We start from the raw sequence: 22,953 nt of genomic DNA, 5'->3' as shown, positions 1-22,953 counted from the left end.
GAATGCAACACATCCGTAATATACCGGAAGTGTTGTTCTGCTGTCGTGTGCTTACCGAGTGAAGTCCGGGTGTACTTAAACGTTGACATGCAGAAGAACATCTTGCAAAATCTAAGATAAATACTGAAGGGTTATCTCCAAAACTTGTTCAGTCGTTGATTTTGATGAAGGAGTCAGGATGATAAATTTTAACCGATTTTTCTCGTCGTTACCGTTGCTTTTGGCGACACTTGCAGTGCAGTATGAAGGTAGGAATCGTTCACGTAATGTTGTGCACACATCAACCACTTTGGGTGTCGGACGCTTCGCCCCATTTCCACGTCGCCCCATGTCACTTCGCCCCTAACCACTTCGCCCCATCTCCACATCGCCCCATCCCCACATCGCCCCATCTCCACTTCGCCCCATCCCCACTTCGCCCCATCCCCGCTTCGCCCCATCCCCACTTCGCCCCATCCCCACTTCGCCCCATGTAGTATGAAAAAGGTGAAGGCTAGGGGTGCAGACCAAATAAACTGCCAAAGACCCTAGATAATAAATGCTCCCAATTCTAAAAACTTAGGAAAAATACAAACTCTCTGATGAGGTGCTCGAGACACAGATGAGAGAAATGATGGCTCTATCCCATTCAGAGACGCCTCTCCTATTGGCTTGTGAATAAAATCATCATAGCCGCTGGATTCAAAAGAATCCGTAGATGGGTCAGTGAGTTAAAAGGAACTCACTGCCTTGAGGAAAATGTTCCGTCAAAATTTGTCTGATATGTGACGTGGCTTACAACTTCATTTAGATGAGATTGGTTCCTCCAAGAGTGAAATTAGGATGTCAAAGGTATTGTCGTTCTCAGATAAGTGGGAGACGGGTTGGTATAGCCGGGTTGGGAACAAAGTTGGATATTTTACTTCAAGCTTTTTTCTCGGTAGTGGAGAGCCTAGCTTGAGAGGTTGGTTATGAATTGTTCATTTTAGTGATGGGCTAATTCTTTCCGTTGGTTAGCAATTAGTGAATCTGTTGAAATTGTTTTTTTAAGCCAATAAAATAGATGAGATTTTTTTTTACATGTAACGGCTGGGGCGAAGTGGGGATGGGGCGAAGTGGGGATGGGGGCGAAGTGGGAATGGGGCGAAGTGGGAATGGGGCGAAGCGGAGATGGGGCGATGTGGGAATGGGGCGAAGTGGGGATGGGGCGAAGTGGTTCGGGGCGAAGTGACATGGGGCGACGTGGAAATGGGGCGAAGTGTCCGACATTCAACCACTTTACAACGTACAGTTCATACGTAACCTGCCCCATCATGTCGTAATTTAAAAAAAGGTCTTTTTCCCCTCCTCAATAACACGAATAATTAAAGGCTGAATCAGTGCATATATAACTTATAAGTGGATCATGTAACGAGAATGTGGGAAAATGTTTTTAAAATAGGCAGTGGCTATTGTTACGGCAGCCGTAACGCATTTCCCATTTTCTATCGTTACGGTAGACTGCAACCTGGCAACTTTTATAAAAAAACATGACAAGAAAATATAAAATTAGAAGGAAAAAAGTGAATTTGAACTTTATGAAATTCGGACTTTATTTCCCTTTTAAAAAAAATCCTCCAAAGCCTCAGGTTAGAAAAGGAAAAAAATTCGAGTGCAAAACCGAATTTCGAACCCGCAACCTCGCGGTGCAAAATCCTACCCTTTATCGGCTGAGCTGGCGCACTGCTCGATAAAACGTGGGGAAACAAATAATTATATACCTGCGTGCGTATCAAAAAAATATCGTAGAGGGCGCTAAACAACGAGTGCCGTAACGATAGCCACTTCGTTTAAAATAACATGTAGGCCTATTTTTTTATTGGCATATGCCGGAGACGGCAAACCTTTAGTAAACGTTAGTCATGTTAGTTTGCCGGATATGCACTGAACTTGCGCAGTTACTGTTTTTTTTGTACTTAAACATTTTCCGGTGACAAGTTTTAGTCTGGCTCCATGCCACAATTATCGTTGTTACCTCGTATTCACAAGATGGGATTCAGACCATTTTATAATTTCGGACTTTATTTCCCTTTTAGAAAAAATCCTCCAGAGCCACAAATCTGAAAAAGAAAATGTAATACTCTGCAAAAAATGTTTGAGACATGTTAAAATAATAAAAGAAGAATATTCTTATTTATTTGGGGATGAGAAAAAAACCTTTAAAATGTGGTGCGGTAGGAATCGAATGTGAATCATCCCGCTTATTAGAGCCTTTGCTTAACCATTACACCACACGTGCTACACAACTTTTGGTGGGAATTTAATACATCTTATAATTCAGCCCTATTTTAAAGAGTACAGCGCCCTCTGTTGATATGGATTGCCGCCGGCAAACCTTTAGTAATCGTTAGTTTGCCGTCATTACCTCCGGCAAAATATCCACTATCTTTTTTATTCTGTTGCCATTGCATTGATTATTTTATTGACATGATTGATTCAATTGTCATGATTGTCATTTTGTCAAACATTTGTCATTTTGTGCAATGCCAATAGTGAATGTTACTAATTAACTTAAATCCTTTCGCATTTGTATTTTAAAAATACGTTGTTTTTCTTTGTCTTGTCTTATTTTCCTACATCCTCCTTTATTCATTGCATTTTTTGGCCTTGGCTTTAGGCCTACCTAGCCTGCATTTTTAATATTTTGTTAACGTGAATAATTAAAAAAAAAAAATTGTGAAACAATTGTCTTGATGTTTAATCCATGTTAACTTGTTTAATTGAGCTTTTTAGTGCAAATGTTTACTATTCATCATTGTGATTTCAATGCAATTGTGCCTTTGGCAACCAAGTTGAATTTTAATCATGTTAATAAAAACCAAATGGGGCCTAATATTAATAATATCCAGATGAAAAAAAAATCCCATGTTTTCTGAAAACCTTCCTGTATTGTTTTAGTGATGTTGATACGCTTCATTCGGTGATAATTTGGCATGTATCCATAACTGCTTCTAAGTTCTAGAACTAGAGTACCTTCTAAGTTCTAGATCATATTTTTGGGGGTCTGCTACACGCTATGGGTTTTTAATTCCAGTGTTGATAAACGAATTACTTGCAACCAGAAATTCACTTTCTCGTGCAAAAATCGCCCAAGAAAGTAGACCTGACTGATCCAAATCTCATTATTAAAAGGAAAAAGTGTTGCAACCTGATGCCACTTTTTTTCTTCATAATTATATCATCTCAATGAAGGTCAGTCATTGCAAATATGATGATAAGACATGAATCTGGGACTAAGAAACATTTCCAATTTTGTTAGGAAATACTTGGACAATTTTCTTGACTCTCTGTAGACTTTGTTCACAACCGCTGAAGCCACGTCAGGTTGCAACATTTTCTCTCATTAAAATTTAGGAACAATGGTTTTTAGGACGTCAGACCAACAATTTAATCGAGAAATCAGAGGTTTTACTCACCAACGTCTGTGTTTCAACATCGCAAATGTTGTACACACTTGATGCGAACCGTCGCTGCATGCAGTATCTGTTACTTCCTGAATCGGTTTGAGCATATTCTGAACAGGAGGGATTTTCTTTTTTCAGCGCTTCCTGACAAAAATCCCCTCCTGTAGAAAATGCTCCAAGAAATAACGTCACTGCATATGTAGGGGTCAGCGACAATTCAAATCAAGTGTGCGTGCAACTTTTGCGATGTCGAAAAACTGACGGTGGTGAGTCAATTGTCGGTCCGATTGTCCAAAAAACCATTGTTCCCAAATTTTAAAGAGTTATGGATCAACAGGGCCCTTTTTTGGGGAAATATTTGATTAAGAAAATGGAATTCTAGATGCAAGTACCAATTCATTTATCAATAATAATAATAATAATATAAACATTTCTACTGCGCATTTTCCAGATAAAATTGACCAAATGCGCCTTACAATAAGAACAATAAGACTTTAAGTTATTTAAAAGTTCAATACAAAATACACGAAAACCTACAACAATCAAGTCAAATCATTAAGATAAAGCGGGACGTGAATAATACAGATAAAATACAAGTTACTCATTTAAAACCCCATAAACTGTTAACTTTGAAAAGAGGAATCCACATTCAATCAATAAAATAAACAGAAAATTTTAAAATGTCAAATTTGATGCTATTGGCCTACTGACCACTGATTTAAAATCCAACAGAGTCAATTTACATGCTAAAAGCTCCAATCCAAATCCCATATCTTGCAGACCTCTTGAAAAATAATAGTGCTAGCAGGCACACGGGAGCCTGCTTATTCTAGAATTCAAGCCACGTGCTTTACAAAAAGCTTTAGAACAGAGGATGTACTCTACCCACGACAGATGACTTCAGTGGAGTGATATTCTGCTAATTAACTCCTTTTAATCATTTTTGTTTTGTTTTCAGAGGGAAGAACAGAATCCAACTCGGAGAGATTGCTGAAATTTGGCAACTCGTTGCTAGCTCAGGGGCAGCTTGTCGATGCACTGGCTCAGTTCAGCTCAGCCATCGGTGAGATATCAAGACAGAACAGTGTGCAATTTATACGTGTTGCCCAGGACTACCCTGCTAAATCCAACAGAGTCTGACGGTTACTCATATGAGTTTCCTGCTCAACCCAACTTGCCCAGTTCTTGGGTACCTGAAAATGTAAAATGACTGACACCCTCAGTCCAACAGAATCCAACTGTGCCTTATATAACTGTTTGCTGCTGGATCCAACAGAGTCCAACTTGGTGTTATTTACCAGTACCCAACAGAATCCGACTCTGAATGTTTTCAGTTGCCTGCTGAATCCAACAGATGTCAATAGGAATGTAAACAAGGGGTTTACCGCTCAACCCAACAGAACCCAACGGATATGTAAAATCGTTGGATCCTGTTGGATTGAGCAGGGTTGGGGTTAAGGAGAACAAAGGTGTTATACATGTACAGTTTAAAGGGAATGTACAACATTTGCTTTTGCTCCAATTTTCAGAAATAACTGAATGTGGAGGATTAGTATGTTATAGCAAATATTGTTAAAATGACTTGTTTCACGTTTTGGGCTTCTAGACGCTGGAAAAACCAAGAAAACCATTAATGTTCTTGTAGTCTGGTTTCCTGACCCCACTTAAGATGAGACAGAGAATTTATAGACTTTGTGGAATTGTAAGGTCAGAGAATCAGTCTAGCAGGCTTGTACCCCTTCACATGTGTGTAATCAATTGCAAAGAGTTTTTGTAGCAAAGATTTCGAAAGCTGTTTTTGAAAAAGTTTTCTCCAACGCTGGTCGGCCGACCAGCGTTGGAAATATACAATTTTTCTTGAAAATGTCAGCACACCAGGAGCCACGATTTTACAGGATGCTTAAGACTGTCATTCCCTTATACAATCCAGTCAGGTATTTTGTGATAATTTGATCATTTCGTTTTGTAATGTTTGCAAATGTTGTATCTTCCCTTTAACCCTAACCCCCTAGGCCCTTGTTGCTTACAACCATCCTCAATCCTCCAAAATCCTCCAAAATTTTTCAACTCCACCTAAATTTTTCAAAATTGTCAGACAGTCCTGCCTCAAAATGCATTCATCCTCAATCCTCCAAAATCCTCCTCATCCCAAAACTTTGCACTCGTGTTTAAATGAAGGATAACCAACGCCAAATCCTTCAAAATCATCAGACAGTCCTGCCTCAAAATGCATTCATCCTCAATCCTCCAAAATCCTCTTGTGCTTCATTCACCATTCATCCTCAATCCTCCAAAATCCTCATGTGCTTCAATCGCCATTCATCCTCAATCCTCCAGAATCCTCATTTGATTCAATCACCATTCATCCTCAATCCTTTAGAATCCTCCAAGGAGGATTTTGGAGGAGTGAGGTGGGTTAGGGTTCAACTTGCAATTTTTTGGGGGTAATTTGACATGGAAGGAGCCTTCTAGGATTGTTGGATCCGGTTGTCATGGAACTTTGTGATTCTACTTGTAGACAATGATCCCGATAACTACATGGCCTACTACAAGAGGGCTACAGTCTACCTGGCCCAAGGAAGGTCCAAAGCCGCTCTGCCGGACCTTAAGAAATCCATGAGACTAAAACCCGACTTCACCTCGGCGTTTGTCCATCACGGCAACATTCTCCTTAAACTGGGCAAAATGGAGGAAGCAAAGAAAGACTACATTGAAGCAGTGAGTGCAGTCAGATAATATCTGTGAAATCAAATACTCAAACTCCACTCATCAAGACAAATTAAAACCCAACAAATTTGACAAAAAGCTAGAAAGTCACAAGATGATGTGGTGTAATATCAGAATGTCGATATAGAGGAAGAAATAGAGGATGAAAAAGAAGTAAAAGTTCTTTTCATTCTGACACCTATGCACAGTTGTGGTGTCTTTTTTTAACCACTTATTGTCATCCAACTTCAATTCCAGTGCAATTATTTCTTATTTAACTTCAATTCCATTGTAATTATTAGGGAGACATGAAAATGTCTCCCTAATGACCGATGTCTCCCATCGTGCGAGGAAATTATGATAACGTGTCTCCTTAGTGGTACCTTTACACGTATTTATTTTTTGGTAATGAAACCAAGGATTCCTCAAAAGTGCCAGAGACACTGTAGCTCGCAAGCCTAGAGAAACCTGTGGAGAGGAGACAGTGAGAAGAAATTACATTTTTTAGAGGTGGGAGGAAAAACCCCAGAAGAATATTCTGGGGAAAACCCACAGAATCAGGCAGGGACTGAAAACCCAATCCACATATTGGCCCTGGCAGGAATCGAACACAGGTCACAGCGGTGGAAGGCGAGGAAAGTACCGCTACGCCAACCTGATTCCTTTGTCTGTCCAGAATTGTGTGTATGCATACTTGTGTTTTTATTTGCAGCTGAGACAAGACCCAGGCAACAAGGAGGCCAGAGAGCGTCTTGACATCATTCCTCAGCTGCAGCAGCGATTGACGGATGCAGAGGGTTTGATGAAAGCAGACCGCTCGGAAGAAGCCGCTGAATACTACTCGGCAGTCATTACGGTGAGACCACATTATAAGCAACAACTAAAATACCATCGATATTGAGTAGTTGACACTTCTGGTCGTCAGTAGCCTTGGTCAAGGCGTTCGACGATAGTGTCCGATTGTCGATGGTCAGCCGCTGCATAAATAAACGCTAAGCGCTAATAAGCGCTAAGCACTTACACATACTGCGTAGCTAGGCTACAACATGCATATCAGTTGGTGCTTAACCCTATACTCCCTAGGCCTTTTTGCTAGGATGTAACCTCAATCCTGCAAAATCCTCCAATTGGCCTCGTGGAAAAATAGCATATAGCCTCAATCCTGCAAATTCCTCTGTTGTTTCTTGAATATGGTCCATGGAGGGGTGACCACTGCCTGAATCCTGCAAAATCCTCCGGCTATGACTGTCAATAGGCTGAGGCAGAGGCAGTGACATCCTGGAGCAGTGCGGAGGATGTCAAGTATAATCAAGGACTAAATTTATGCACGGCTGAGCATAAACAACACAAGGTCCGGCCCAAGAACTTGACACAGTGCGTACTCCGAAATCAGCAACGCACTTTTGCCATGTAACCTCAATCCTGCAAATTCCTCCAATTTGCAAAAAGGATTTTGGAGGATTCAGGGCGGTTAGGGTTAATGAACGTCTTGGAACAATAGTGTGCCCTGGCTGAGGTTTTTTCTTTAGTTTGTCGCTGGATTTCCAGCAACGACCTCATATGCGAATAAAAATGAGATTATTATTCAGCTCTTGGTCGTGGAGGCTCATATTTTACATTTTTAGAGAGCTAGATTGTGTGGTTACATTCCCCAACAAGTTTGTATTCCGCAGACCAAATATAACTTGATATAAACCCAGTGCTAAAATGATGAAATTGCCCGACAATTGTTCCCAAGGCGTTTGTTGAGCACCAACTGATTTGCGTATTGTAGCCTAGCCATGTGAGGTCGCTGTTTGCGCTTCGTACATTTTGTGTGAGTCAAGTGCATAGCGCGGGGCTACTGTTTATTTAAGCTATCGATCGTCGGATACTATATTGTTGAATGCCTTGACCAAAAGAAAAGACGTCTTAACCTAATTTCCTCGCAGATTTGAAAATCTCTAAAAGATGGTGGCATTTCTTAACAAGTAAATTAATGAATTTTCCCCACAAATTTATCTGATTTAATCTATAAAATAAATCATAAATAGGCTTACCTGGACCCCAAAATCGCAGTTTGGGACGTCAGTCATTCAGTGACTTAGTCAGGCTGCCCTTTCGTTCCAGCAAAGAAAACAAAAACTCTACAAGCAGGGAAATATTATTATCACTGTATTTATTGAATCCTTATTTTTGTTGATTGACAGTACATACCATGGAATGTCGGAATCCGACAGTTGAGAGCGGACGCCTACGTCGTGTACGGTAATTACTACAAAGCCCTGGATGACTACAGAGCGATTACGAAACTCAAACCAGACTGTACCGAGGAATATCTTCAAATGAGTGACCTGAATTACGTCTTGGGAGATCTTGAGGAGTCACTCATGTAAGGAGGAGACAATCCAGTCTCAATCATTCTTTCTTTGTTTCTTCTATTTCCTACCTGAACAAATCTTGCTTTTGTTTTCATTTCATGAACTCTTTCCTAATTTCAAATCCATCCCCTAATCCACCTTAAGCCGCCCGCAGGTCCACCTGCGGATTGCTTGCGCCGCGGCGAAACCGTCAGCATCAAGCAGAAAGTAATGCTCAGGTTACAATACTGAGAAATTGTGTAAGTCTCGTTGAGCAAGTGCTATCTCGATTTATTTTCTTTAGCCTGTGTCACAAACAATGGAAGACTTAATATTTTTTAAAGCCAGAGTCCATCGTTTGCAGCTATCCAAAAAGTAACCGACGCAATTATTGTTGAAAAGCATACTTGTTGAAAAGATGATAATGGGACTAAACAACCTTGTGAAATTATTCTGTCTGACAAGCTGTCATTTTGAAGAAAACAATGAAAGACGGCCTCTCCAAAGATGCGTCTTGAATTTCCGTTAATAGCTCATTTTTAATGCGGCGAAGTGCGCACAACCGTTGACATGACGCACACGCATGTACGGTTGCTTTAATTCGTCGGTTCAGTGCGCGACATTGCGTAGCTGCAATCGGCTGAATGAGAACGTGTCCCGGATGCTGAATTCACGCACAATTCAAAACATGACTCAGCAACTTTGGATTCAAAATCAAGATCCTAGAATATTGTTTTCTCAGAATATACAGCATTCACTGAGCTAAAAATTCATGGGGTTAGTTGTTCAGCACCTTTCTTTAGATTTTCAGCACTTTCGTTGCTTCAAACGAACATAATGCACAAATTGTAAATGATGGACTGTACCTTTAAGGTTGGTTTTGAATATCCAGCTTCCAAAATCGAAATCGAATAGTGGAATTCAAACTGAATTTTAAAATCCGGATTTAAATTCCACCACCATTTTTTTCTTATAACAACATATAAATTTTTGCCCTCTTTTTTATGATCAGTGCCATACGAGAATGCCTGAAGCTAGACCAGGACCACAAGGAATGCTACTCTCATTACAAAAAAGTCAAGAAACTGGACAGGCAGTACACGCAAGGCCAGAACTTGATCAACGAGGGAAGGTGAGTCAACAAACAAACCAACAGATCGAGGGACAGACAGACTGAGCAGCAGACACTGATTTCACTTGTGGAGGGATTACTTTTTAAGAACACTTTTAAAAATAAAGAAAAACTGGAGCAGAATGGCTAGACTTGTTAAGATGTGAAATTCTGTTGTTTTTCTACATTTAGATATGACGAAGCGATTCAAAGATATCAACAAACGATGGAAACCGAGCCGGAAGAAGGTTACGTGTATCACATGAGAAGCAAAGCCAAAATATGTCACTGTTATACTAAGGTGAGTGATAGTGAATAAACTTGCAGTGGTTGTCGAGATTAAAGGTATAGTCCATCATTTGGAATTTGTGCATTTTGTTCGTTTGAAGCGACAAAAGTGCTCAAGATCTAAAGAAGGGTGCTGAACAACTAACCTGATGAAGTTTTAGCTCAGCTTTAGCTGTATATTTCGAGAAAAACAACTTTCTAGGATCTCGATTTCAAATCAAAAGTTGCTGAACCATGTTTTGAATTGGGCCTGAATTCAGTGTCCGAGAAACGCTCTCACTGAGCCGATTGCCACTTACGCGATGTCGCACACTGATCCGACGAATTATAGCAACCGCGCGCGCGCGTGTGCGTCGAGCCAATGCTTGCGCGCGCTTCGCCGAATAACAAAACGAACTACTAATTTGAATTTCCTACGGTGCTTTTTAAGAAGCACCTTTGGAAAGGCCTTCTTTCGTTGATTTCTTAAGAATGACAGCTTGCCAGAAAGAATAATTTCACAGGGAGTTTAGTCCCCTTACTATCTTTCAACCAAGTATGTTTTTCAACAATAGTTATGCCAGTGACTTTTTGCAAATGATGGACTCTGGCTTTAAGTGACGTACAAACGGGGGGCTTGGTCACCTGTCGCCCTCTTCACGGGAGAGGTATAATAGGGAACAAAAGATTGTATATCTCCACAGAGCAATTTCTATAGGTGAATACGTCTCCACAAGGTTATCACGAAATAGATATATGGATTTTACTCTAAAACTAGGAATTTCCAAGGCGTGTTGATTCGTCGCAAATTAAAGTATTTTATGTAAGGGATATTAAGTCCGAATTTCAGCCCAGGAAATTAATTCTGGTTAAAATAGGTGCATTTTGAAATGACACTTTCCAACTCGAAAATTTAGTACACGAGAACAAAAAAATGACTCCACAAGGATACAAATTCCAGTTTGTGTGGTTACATACACGTTTGTTTATGGTGTAAATCGAGGATTTTCTATTGTTCCTCTTCCCTTTTCCTTTGTATATACTCTAACTTTTTCGCAACAGCTCTCAATGGTTTTGTACACGTTTTCCAATCCAGGTCGTCCTCGATTTGGTTCCTGTCCTCAATTCATCCATGATGTTGCACATGTGTGTCTTCGAGTGAATTTTTTTGTTTTTGTTTTGTTTTTTTGTTTTTTTCTATCTTTCACTCGGTAGGTAACACACTGAGTATACAGTGTTTAAACGTCGGCGAAGGGCAAAACCTAATTTGATTTATATCACCCAAATGCAAAATCCCATCTTATATAAAATAGTTTATGCGGTACCCGCTGCCATGTACATCAGATTCGAACCAGCCAACCGATCCCGTTAGCTCGGTGGTCGAGTGGTAAGACATGTGCACTAGAAAGCAGGAGGTCGTGGGTTCGAGTCCCACCCGAGTGATTTTTTTTTCCATCTTTCACTCGGGAGGTAACACACTGAGTATACAGTGTTTAAACGTCGGCGAAGGGCAAAACCTAATTTGATTTGTCTTTGTTGTATTTTACATCTGCAGTTACAAGACACGGCCCAAGCTTACAAAATCTGTAACGCGGTCTTAGAACGAGAGAGTGAAAACGTGGACGTTTTATTAGACAGAGCCGAGGCGTATCTACTAGACGAAATGTTCGATAAAGGTAAGATGCGGTCAAACCAAAAAGTGTTATAACTTGACACAATTACTCAACAATTATTTGTATGTCACGTAATTGGACAACATTTCAAAAGCTGCGTTGACGCAATTCTACCGCAGTAGGTTAATTACCATGCGGAACTTTATGATACAATCTGTACAGCTTCCAAGATATCAATTTTGGGGCTGAGTTTCTTTAACGGATACCGGATACCATGTTTTTTTTCAGTCAGGTATGCACATTTCTAAACTTTTGTAGAAACCCTCCGTGTAAACGACGAATGAATAAATTGAAAAGCTTGACCCCGTGATGTAATTTTTTTTCTTTCAGCTTTGGACGATTTTAGGCGAGCCAATGAGCTGGAAGATAGTCAGAGAACGCAAGAAGGGCTGAATAGAGCGCAGAAATTACTCAAGCAATCGCAGAAAAGAGACTACTACAAGATATTAGGAGTTAAACGGTGAGTTTGTGAAATACAACACTGGCTTCCAGTCATTTAAAGGGAATATACATCATTTGCTTTTGCTGCAGTTTTCAGAAATAAATGGATTTGGAGGATTAGCATGTTATATAAAATATTGTTAAACTGACTTGTTTCATGTTTTGGGCTTGTAGATGCTGGAAAAACCAAGAAAACCTATCATGTTCTTGTAGTCTGGTTCCCTGACCCCACTTAAGATGAAACGAAGCAATTAATACACTTTGGGGAATTGTAAGGTCAGAGAATCAGTCTAGCAGGCTTGTACCCCTTCACAGGTGTGTGATCAATTGCAAAGAAAAGTCAGAATAACTAAATATGAAAAATTAAGAACAGGTTTTGAAAAAAAGCCAGTTTTCTCCAACGCTGGTCGGCCGACCAGCGTTGGAAAAATACAGCTTTTCTTGAAAATGTCAGCCCACCAGGAGCCACGATTTTAAAGGATGCTTTAGACTGTCAGTCCCTAACAATTCAGTAAGGTATTTCGTGGTAATGTGATCATTTCGTTTTTTGATGTTTGCAAATGTTGTATTTTCCCTTTAAAAGCGCTCCTCCCAAATTTCCACAAATGCATTTAAAATTAGAAGTGTGATTTTTTTCCTTATCCCATTTCTGCTTCCACAACCCAACACCCCCCCCAACAACCCCCCCCCCCCCCAATTTAAAAAAAAAAAAATAGATGACTTGGAATAAACTGTGCACATGTATACATGTATGATTGGAAATGCTAACTTGCTTGCTTAAAGGGAAGATACAACATTTGCAAACATCACAAAACGAAATGATCTAATTATCATGAAATACCTTACTGAATTGTTAGGGAATGACAGTCTAAAGCATCCTGTAAAATCGTGGCTCCTGGTGTGCTATCATTCTCGAGAAAAATGGTATTTTTCCAACGCTGGTCGGCCGACCAGCGTTGGAAAAACTGGCTTTTTTCAAAACCTGCTTCTAATTTTTCATAATTAGTTATTCATTGTTTTCTTTGCAATTGATTGCACACCTGTGAAGGGGTACAAGCCTGCTATACTGATTCTCTGACCTTACAATTCCCAAAAGCCTATAAATTGCTCCGTTTCATCTTAAGTGGGGTCGGGGAATCAGACTACAAGAACATGATTGGTTTTCTTGTTTTTTTCCAACATCTACAAGCCCAAAACGTGAAACAAGTCATTTCGACAATATTTGCTAGAACATACTAATCCTCCAAATCCATTTATTTCTGAAAATTGCAGCAAAAGCAAATGTTGTACATTCCCTTTAAAGGTAATGTACAACATTTGCAAACTTTAAAAAAAAAAAACTACCAAATTATTGTGAATAGTCTAAAGCACCCTGTGAAATCATGGCACCTGGTGTGCTGTCATTTTCAAGAAAAGTGGAATTTTTGGTATAACTTTCCATTGCTTGGTCGGCCGATCATCGTTGGGAAAACAAGCCACGTTTTGTTCAAATGCTGCCCCAAATTCACCAAATTTAGTTTGCGATCGGTTACACATCCACGAACGGGTGCAAGCTAGTTAGTCTAGTTTCCCGACCTGACAATTTTATCTGAAGTAGGGTTAGGGAACCATACTACAAGAACAGCATTTTGTTTTTGGTTTTCCAAGCATCCGTGAACACAAAACTTGAAACTGTTCAGTGTAACAATATTTGCTATAAATTACTAACCCCCCAAATCCATTTCTGAAAATTACAGCAAAAGCAAATGTTGTATATTCCTTTTAACTTAACAAAACCTGTCTACCAGGCATGCAGATGTTTATAATATTTGTACCATTCTTTGGATTCTAACTTTGCCCTTTCAATTTTTGCTTGATAGCATCTCATTATTTGGACAAATAATTGACTTTTTCGATATTCAAGAATCAAATATTGTTGCTGGTATGCTGTTAATATGGCAAATAGAAACTGACGGTTGTTAATATTAATAATGTATACATTAAGAAATTCAGAAATTCAATTGTCATTCTCTATTGCTTGAAACAAAGGCGACACGATAAAGCACGCTTATCTACACGATTTGATGAAAAATATGAATTTCGTCATTTTTTTCACTCGCAGTACTACAATTCTTTAACTGCAAGTTCCAGTTTAGTAAATATCTTTTCATATTTTTTTAAAAGTTGAGCAAAGAAATTGACTGAAGTGGGGCTTGAACCTGCGACCTCCGGATAACCGTTCCAGTGCTCTTACCAACTGAGCTATCCAGCCCTATGTTGGCAGTTCCCCATTTTGTCAATATCTTTCTTCAGATGTTCATAATTGATACACAACCGTTTAATTGAAAAACTAGCAAGCACTCACAGGCGCACACCTCCGCCAAGGCTAAACAAAATCTAATCAATTCGTACTTGTACTAAGGACCACCCCTCTACACGTATATGCCTGTGTAGGTCTACCTTTCCACTCCCTTATTGTATAGAATGGTCTAGTCCATTGACCTGTGTGGTTAGATTAGGTGGGCGGTAAGGCATACAGGGTCACTGAATCAGTGCCATGCACACGTTCACACAGAGCAATATTGTGAAACTTTTCGATGTGATGGGTGAAAAACCCTTTAAGAAAATCCTGCATCCAATGCAGATCTGGATCACTTCCAAAATCTAATCGATTTGTACTTGTACCAAGGACCACCCCTAAAATTGTTTTCGTGAAAAGCAGTCCAGAACTTTTTGAGTTATCCTGTTCACAGACAAACACACTAACCAGCCAACCAACCAACACACAAACCAACACCGGTGAAAACATATATATAAATTGATAATCTTAAACCCTAACTCCCTTGCCTTTTTTACTAGGAACTGGACCAAAATCCATCAATCACTGTGCGTCCAATACAAAACTGTACATGACATAATGGAATCAACCACTGACACACTGGTTGACATTCATGGACTTGCTACACATGGCTTTTATCCCAACAGCAGTACAGCAAGCTGGGCAAAATCAATCGGATACCCCTAGCACTGCGCTTTAGGCCTCCAGGCCCAAGCCCATCATACTCCATCAATATTTAGTCACGCCAGGCCTTCTGGACCAAGTCCCCCAAAATCCACCAAAAAGGGGGGATGCATTTTGATGGAGTTAGGGTGGTTAGGGTTAAAAAAAAAAAAGAAGAAGACAGAATATGTTATCAGTCCTTTTCTTTTCTTTGATCCTTTTAAATAGAACTGCAAAGAAGAAAGAAATCCTGAAAGCATACAGGAAATTGGCACAGCAGTGGCATCCTGATAAACACGAAGAAGGCGTAGCCAAAGAAAAAGCCTCCAAAGTGTTCATGGATATCGCTGCCGCTAAAGAAGTACTAACAGATCCAGGTAGGTCAAGGGTCGAGGGTCACGGGAGGTCAAAGGTCAAGGTTCGGCGGAAGAGTATCAAGATCACACCAGGGTTGAAGAAATGATAAAATTTGCCGATGGCAAATTGGGTCATTGTCGAGAAAATAATTCCGCAGTGGTTCAGGTTTCCTTAAAGTTGCTTTACCCATACTCTATAACAAAAGCCGTTTTTTGTTCCCCTTCTATTTCAGATTTTATTTTCCAGTCAGAAATAGTTTGAAATTTGTGAACTTATTATGCCATAACTAAGTATGGGTAAAGTGTGTTTGCTAAATTTCCCATTCTACAAAACAAAAATAGCTCTAAAAAAATATGAGTTTCAAGTACAAAATAGAACAGTTGAAACTGATCTGAACTCCTCGAATCCGATCCAATCCGACAAAAATCAAGCAAAAACCGTCCCGAAACTGAACCAAAACTGAACCGACACAAACCCCCCCCAAATATCTGCCTTTCGTGCCGCAACGTCGCTCAGTATTAAAAGAATTGTACCATACAGTACGGTGAAGACCCATAACTTTGCCGCACGTTGGTTGTACCGGCACAGTAACTTTGCAATAACATTCCACTGCAACTGGTTTTTTTTTTGGTTTTTCTCACAAGACTGCTTAACCAACCCGACCCGACCCGAAAATCGCAAATGCAAAACTAAAACCGACCCGACCCGTTTGAAATGATGGGAAAACGGACCGGACCAAAAGTCACTTTCGGGTCGAGTCGGTTTCGGTTTTGGATCTGGGTTGCACAACATTAATTACGACCTTCTTCCGGAGAGAAACTTTGCTGTACCTCCTCCTTTCAGTGGGACGTTATAGCGCATTGGGAACATGTTTTGTTACATTAGTGTTACATGCTAACATCCTTATGCCCAGGACATATATAATGAAAAACCTCCTTCCCTCTATTTCATTCTGTTCATTACTTCAGAATGACGTCCCCCCTTGAGGCAAACTTTATACCAAACGAAAGATATTTCAAAGCTGTATCGAGTACCCGAAAAAAAAAACGTGAATTTGACCTTTTGACCCATTGGAAAGAATGTAGCATCCAGACGCCAAACTACAGAGAGTCAAATGCATTTTCAAGGTGTTTTCATACAAAATTGGAAATTTCTCACAGTCTCAAATGCATTTCTTAACAACATTTTGCAAGGATTGGCCTTGAGTGAGATAAAACATGATGAAAAAAAAGTGGCGTCAGGATATGCAACATTCTTTCCGAACCATTTTTCGCTCTAACGACCTTCTTCCATCCCCTTCCTTGACGTTACGTTCCATTTCGTGTCTTTGACAGAGAAACGTCAGCAGTTTGATCAGGGCGAGGATCCGCTGGATCCCGAGGAGCAACAGAGGAGAAACCAACACTGGGGCAATCCATTTGGAGGCGGAGGAGGATTCAATCCTTTTGGTAGCGGGGGTGGTAGTTTTAAATTTCACTTTCCATGATTGCCAAAATTAGGTTTAGGATAAAATCAGGAAATCATTTTTTTCACCGTCAAAAGTTGTGGGTAGTTGGGACATAGAATTATGCCCGTTACCCTCCTTTTGTTTGACCAGGCCTGTTAGTCCAAAAGTCAATCCTGTTCCCCTGCCACGCCTTTTACACAAGCTAGTCACTAACAGTCAGATCATATTTCTTGTAGGAGCTGTGACTAGTCGAATTCCGTCAACAGACGAAAGCAGGTGACTGGTAGGCACAGCTGGCTTATCAATCTCCTACGGTCAAAGCATAGCTGTATCAGGTTTCGTAACAATCACAGCCAGTCAATCCTGCTTTATGAAGGCAGGGAGCACTCAACTCGTTGAAAACAGTCACTTGATTGATTTTGACTGCTGGGCTGGCCTCGTTGAAATTGCCGACCAGAGATGGAGGGTTTATAATTAATGAAAGCAATCATGAATGAATGAATGAAATTGACGGCAACCTTGATATACCCAAACGAAGAGAGGTCGTCGTATCTGTGCAATGGTGCAAGTAACTATCTGATACACAGGGATTGTGACCATGCAACTGAACCCACCGGGGTTTAATGAGATCACTACTTGGTAAAACATGTTGCATTTTATACAACGCCTGAATAAATCCCCGTCATCTGATTGGTGGGTTGTCGATCACATGTCATTGAATCATTTGTCCCAATCCACGGCCGAACCGCACCCCGAACATGGAAGTTCCATTCCGCGGTAAAATAGAAGTTCATTGCACGGTCACGCGATTGGTGGTGCTGACCAATCAGATGACGAGGATTTATTCCGTTGCTGTATAAAATAATGAATGTTTCACATTTTGTTCAATGGAAAGAATAATTTCATTCGGTGGAATGTTCCATTCCACTCGGCTTCGCCTCTTGGAATGGAAGAATCCATCTGTCGCCTCAAGAAATTACTCCTACCATTGCACTCATAAACATTCCTTATTTGTATATTATACAACACCTGAATAAATCCCTGTCATCTGATTGGTGGATTGTTGATCACATGTCATTGAATTATTCATCCCAACGCAGGCGCGCAGCGCACAGTGCAATGGAAGTTCTATTGCACGGTGAATAGAACTTCCATTACACGGCTTCAGTGCTGCTGCTGGTGGCGCTGTGACCACGAATCTGTTCCACAAAATGTGGACGTTACGCTAGACTGACACACCATTTGTTCTCCTAACAGAAGACGAAATATCAGAACTTGTAGGTTAGCTACTAACGCAAAGAAGCAAATAAAAATATGCCGCCAAACGATTAGACAAATTTGCAAAACATACAGGAACATCTGTTGAAGCGTTCTATTGATTCACAACTGAACAACTCAGGACTGAGAAGAGAAAACGCGGCACACTATATCAGTCGACGAGGATTTATTCAGGTGTTGTATAAAACAAATAATGAATGTTTCACATTCGTGCAATGGTAAGAATAATTTCATTCGGTGACAGATGGAATGTTCCATTCCACTCGGCTTCGCCTCTTGAAATGATAGAATCCATCTGTCACCTCATGAAATTATTCTTACCATTGCACTCATAAACATTCTTTATATGTATACTATCTGACTGCACTGGTAGAGTCAATGACTTGAAATTACTCTTACAATTGCACTCAAACATTCATAATTCGTAAGTGAAATTATCATTTTTTTTTCGGGAACTGCTTACAATCTGCCAAATGTTTTCTTCCCAACGTTTGGTATTCAAGTCATTTATGTCAGTTTTCTACATTAAGATTTTCTAAGAGCTGTGTCACAGAGCTGACCAAATTTTAGTCGATATTTAAGTCAAGATAATTGCAAAACTTCTTTCACGTGTACATGTTTAAGGAAACCGAGTGCCTTTAAATTTTTGTTTAAGTAAATTTCCTCGGTATGAATCAAATTCAAAATAAGATTTTGGATTGATAATTTCATTATGATATTTGCAAGTTCAGGACTTATTCTTTTTTTTATCACTTATTTTTTATTTCAGTTATTTGTTTTGCCTTTTACCGACCTATTTTGGTAAACACTGTAATCACCGCGGTTAGAGAAAACATGCTCCGTTTGGACTCGTACCCGGAACCTGCTGCTTACTAGTGCAGACAACTTAACCTCTAGACCTCTGAGCTTGGCGGGATTTGCTTGCCATTTTTTTCGACAAGGTCTTGAACAGTACTGAGTACACTAAGCTCTGTGCGCTAACATAAGAGGGCGCATTTTTACCACTTTTGAGAGCCCCTTGGATGTGACACGGCGTGTGCGCACTGTACTGCTTCGCGCCCGAAGTACGCACAACTTATTTCCCCTGAATGAGCACAAAGCTAAGCCATAGCGTCTTCGTGCGTGAGCGTCAGGCGTCGTCGGCACGAATACGTTCAAGTTTAACTTGCGATGGTCTCCGAGACTAATCCCTGCCCCCAACAACTTTGGATCATTCCAAATACGCAGTGGATGGGTCGGGAACCAGCCTAGGTCTCCCCCAACTCTCCTTTTCTGGCCGTTGAGGGGGTACTTGTGCACGGAGCCCATATAGTCCTCATAAATCCGTTTATTGATGAGAAGCATAACCCAATATAAAAATTTAGTCAATACCTGGTTTTTTTTCCTCTTCAAATTCAATCCGGATCAAATGGGAATCAAGATTGACTTCAACGCAGATCGAATTGATCTATGTTTAATCTTTGAATGTGATCATTTGAATTATATGTAGTGACATGGTAATCACAGTCATGTCAGACCATAGAGCCGTATAAAATTACTAGAGCGCTATCTCCTCAACCCTTGCACAGAGATACTTTGAAGCCGACCTGGGCGCAGACATTTTGAATTCATGAGCGTGTTTACGGAACAAAGTAAAGTCACATGGAATTGATTTCGGATGATGGGCTCTAAACGCAACGCGCAGGTACAACATACGCGAACAACATTACCGCATTTTCTGTGAGTTTGACGGTCAAAGTACGGCCGCGGCAAAAATTATCTGCAGCACCTACGCGTTTGCGTTTGTGTTGATTGCACAGATTAAATGTTGTGAAAAGATGAATGCCAGAATCATTGAAAACAAATTATTATTGGGGGAATAAAGTGGGGGTAAGAAAATATATCTGTATTATTTTGTTTGAGATATATTTTGGAATTCGTTATGTATTTCTACAGGAAATAAAACAAAACAATATCGAGTGGATGACATTCTGCAATGTTTAGACGTGTTGAATATTTGTAATAACTTCTTAAAGGCTCCGTGCGCCAACAAAAGAGGGTGCGATTTTCCTCTTTTGAGAGCTCTGTGAACGGGAAACACAGCGTGCGCACCGTACTGGTTCACGCGCGAAGTACGCATGACTTTCTGAATACGTGTGTAAAAGCTATTAGCCACCTCGTCTTCACACGAGCGCCGGGCGTCGTCGGTGCTCGGATATGTTCAAATTCAACTTTTGATGCTCTCCGAGACTAATCCCCGCCTCCAGTGACTTTGGATACATTTGAAATACGCAGTGGATGGATTGGGAACCAGTCTAGGTCACCCCCAACCCCTTACAATCTTTAATTTTTCAGAAATATTCAATTTTGTCAAATTTTGATAAAATGCAAGGTTAACCCCTTACAATTTTTTACTTTTCAGAAATATCAAATTTTGCCAGAATTTGATAAAAATGCAAGGTTAACCCCTTACAATTTTGAACTTTTCAGAAATATTGGATTTTGCTCCAATCTGATGAAAATGTAAGGTTAATCCTTTACGTTTTGTTAACTTTTCAGAGATATCAAATTTTACCACATTTTGATAAAAAAGCAAGGTTAACCCCTTACAATTGTTATTTCTTTCAAAAATATCCAAATTTGCCCAATTTTGATAAAAAATACAAGGTTATCCCCTTACAATCTTAGCTTTGCAGAAATATAAAATTTTCCACGATTTTGATAAAAATGCAAGGTTAACCCCTTACAATCTTTAATTTTTCAGAAATATCCGATTTTGCCCAATTTTGATAAAATGCAAGGTTAACCCCTTACAATTTTTTACTTTTCAGAAATATCAAATTTTGCCTGATTTTGATAAAAATGCAAGGTTAACCCCTTACAATTTTGAACTTTTCAGAAATATTGGATTTTGCTCAAATTTGATAAAAATGTAAGGTTAACCCTTTACGTTTTTACTTTTCAGAGATCTCAAATTTGGCCACATTTTGATAAAAAAGCAAGGTTAACCCCTTACAATTGTTATTTCTTTCCAAAATATCCAAATTTGCCCAATTTTGATAAAAATACAAGGTTAACCCCTTACAATCTTTAATTTTTCCAAAATATCCAAATTTGCCCAATTTTGATAAAAATACAAGGTTAACCCCTTACAATCTTTAATTTTTCAGAAATATCCAATTTTGCCCAATTTTGATAAAATGCAAGGTTAACCCCTTACGTTTTGTTAACTTTTCAGAAATATCAAATTTGGCCCAATTTTGATAACAATGCAAGGTTAACCCCTTACAATTTAAGACTTTTCAGTCATATCATATTTTGCCAAATTTTGATGAAAACATAAGATTAACCCCTTACAATGTTTAGCTTTGTGCAAATTTGATATTTCTGGAAAGTTAAACATTGTAAGGGGTTAACCTTGCATTTTTATCAAAATTGGGCAAAATTTGATATTTCTGTAAAATTACAGATTGTAAGGGGTTTACCTTGTATTTTTATCAAAATTTGGCAAAATATGATATTTCTGAAAACTTAATGATTGTAAGGGGTTAACCTTGCATTTTTATCAAAATCGTGCAAAATTTGATATTTCTGGAAAGTTAAAGATTGTAAGGGGTGAACCTTGCATTTTTATCAAAATTGGGCAAAATTTGATATTTCTGTAAAATTACAGATTGTAAGGGGTTAACCTTGCATTTTTATCAAAATCGTGCAAAATCTGATATTTCTGGAAAGTTAAACATTGTAAGGGGTTAACCTTGCATTTTTATCAAAATTGGGCAAAATTTGATATTTCTGAAAAATTAAAGATTGTAAGGGGTTAACCTTGCATTTTTTATCAAAATTGGGCAAAATTTGATATTTCTGAAAAGTTAATGATTGTAAGGGGTTAACCTTGCATTTTTATCAAAATTGTGCAAAATTTGATATTTCTGGAAAGTTAAAGATTGTAAGGGGTTAACCTTGCATTTTTATCAAAATTGGGCAAAATTTGATATTTCTGTAAAATTACAGATTGTAAGGGGTTTACCTTGTATTTTTATCAAAATTTGGCAAAATATGATATTTCTGAAAACTTAATGATTGTAAGGGGTTAACCTTGCATTTTTATCAAAATCGTGCAAAATTTGATATTTCTGGAAAGTTAATAATTGTAAGGGGTTAACCTTGCATTTTTATCAAAATTGGGCTAAATTTGATATTTCTGAAAAATTAAAGATTGTAAGGGGTTAACCTTGCTTTTTTATTAAAATTGTGCAAAATTTGATATTTCTGAAAAGTTAATGATTGTAAGGGGTTAACCTTGCATTTTTATCAAAATTGGGCAAAATATGATATTTCTGAAAAATTAAAGATTGTAAGGGGTAAACCTTGCATTTTTATCAAAATTGTGCAAAATTTGATATTTCTGAAAAGTTAATGATTGTAAGGGGTTAACCTTGCATTTTTATCAAAATTAGGCAAAATATGATATTTCTGAAAAATTAAAGATTGTAAGGGGTTAACCTTACTTAATTTTGATAAAAATGCAAGGTTAACCCCTTACAATCATTCAGTTTCCAGAAATATCAAATTTTGCCCAATTTTGATAAAAATGCAAGGTTTACCCCTTACAATCATTTAGTTTTCAGAAATATCAAATTTTGCACAATTTTGATAAAAATGCAAGGTTAACCCCTTACAATCATTTAGTTTTCAGAAATATCAAATTTTGCCCAATTTTGATAAAAATGCAAGGTTAACCCCTTACAATGTTTAACTTTCCAGAAATATCAAATTTTGCACAATTTTGATATAAATGCAAGGTTAACCCCTAACAATCATTCAGTTTCCAGAAATATCAAATTTTGCCCAATTTTGATAAAAATGCAAGGTTAACCCCTTACAATGTTTAACTTTCCAGAAATATCAAATTTTGCACAATTTTGATATAAATGCAAGGTTAACCCCTTA

At 38.9% G+C, this 22,953-nt stretch overlaps 1 protein-coding gene across 1 annotated transcript; it reads left to right on the top strand.

Annotated features, from left to right (window-relative positions):
- Positions 1-19: 19 nt before the first annotated feature.
- Positions 20-17,090, top strand: LOC119723596 (dnaJ homolog subfamily C member 3-like). The gene is made up of 11 exons (XM_038194326.1): positions 20-248; positions 4,381-4,485; positions 5,941-6,140; positions 6,841-6,984; positions 8,318-8,499; positions 9,480-9,599; positions 9,771-9,879; positions 11,401-11,521; positions 11,849-11,978; positions 15,168-15,316; positions 16,631-17,090. The coding sequence occupies exons 1-11, from the start codon at positions 179-181 to the stop codon at positions 16,780-16,782; spliced, it is 1,482 nt and encodes a 493-aa protein (XP_038050254.1). The 5' UTR covers positions 20-178; the 3' UTR covers positions 16,783-17,090.
- Positions 17,091-22,953: the final 5,863 nt, after the last annotated feature.

This window comes from Patiria miniata, unplaced genomic scaffold (genome assembly GCF_015706575.1).
Source record: "Patiria miniata isolate m_02_andy unplaced genomic scaffold, ASM1570657v1 HiC_scaffold_17, whole genome shotgun sequence".
NCBI classification, from domain to species: domain Eukaryota; kingdom Metazoa; phylum Echinodermata; class Asteroidea; order Valvatida; family Asterinidae; genus Patiria; species Patiria miniata.
This window is presented reverse-complemented; position numbering and strand designations above follow the sequence as displayed.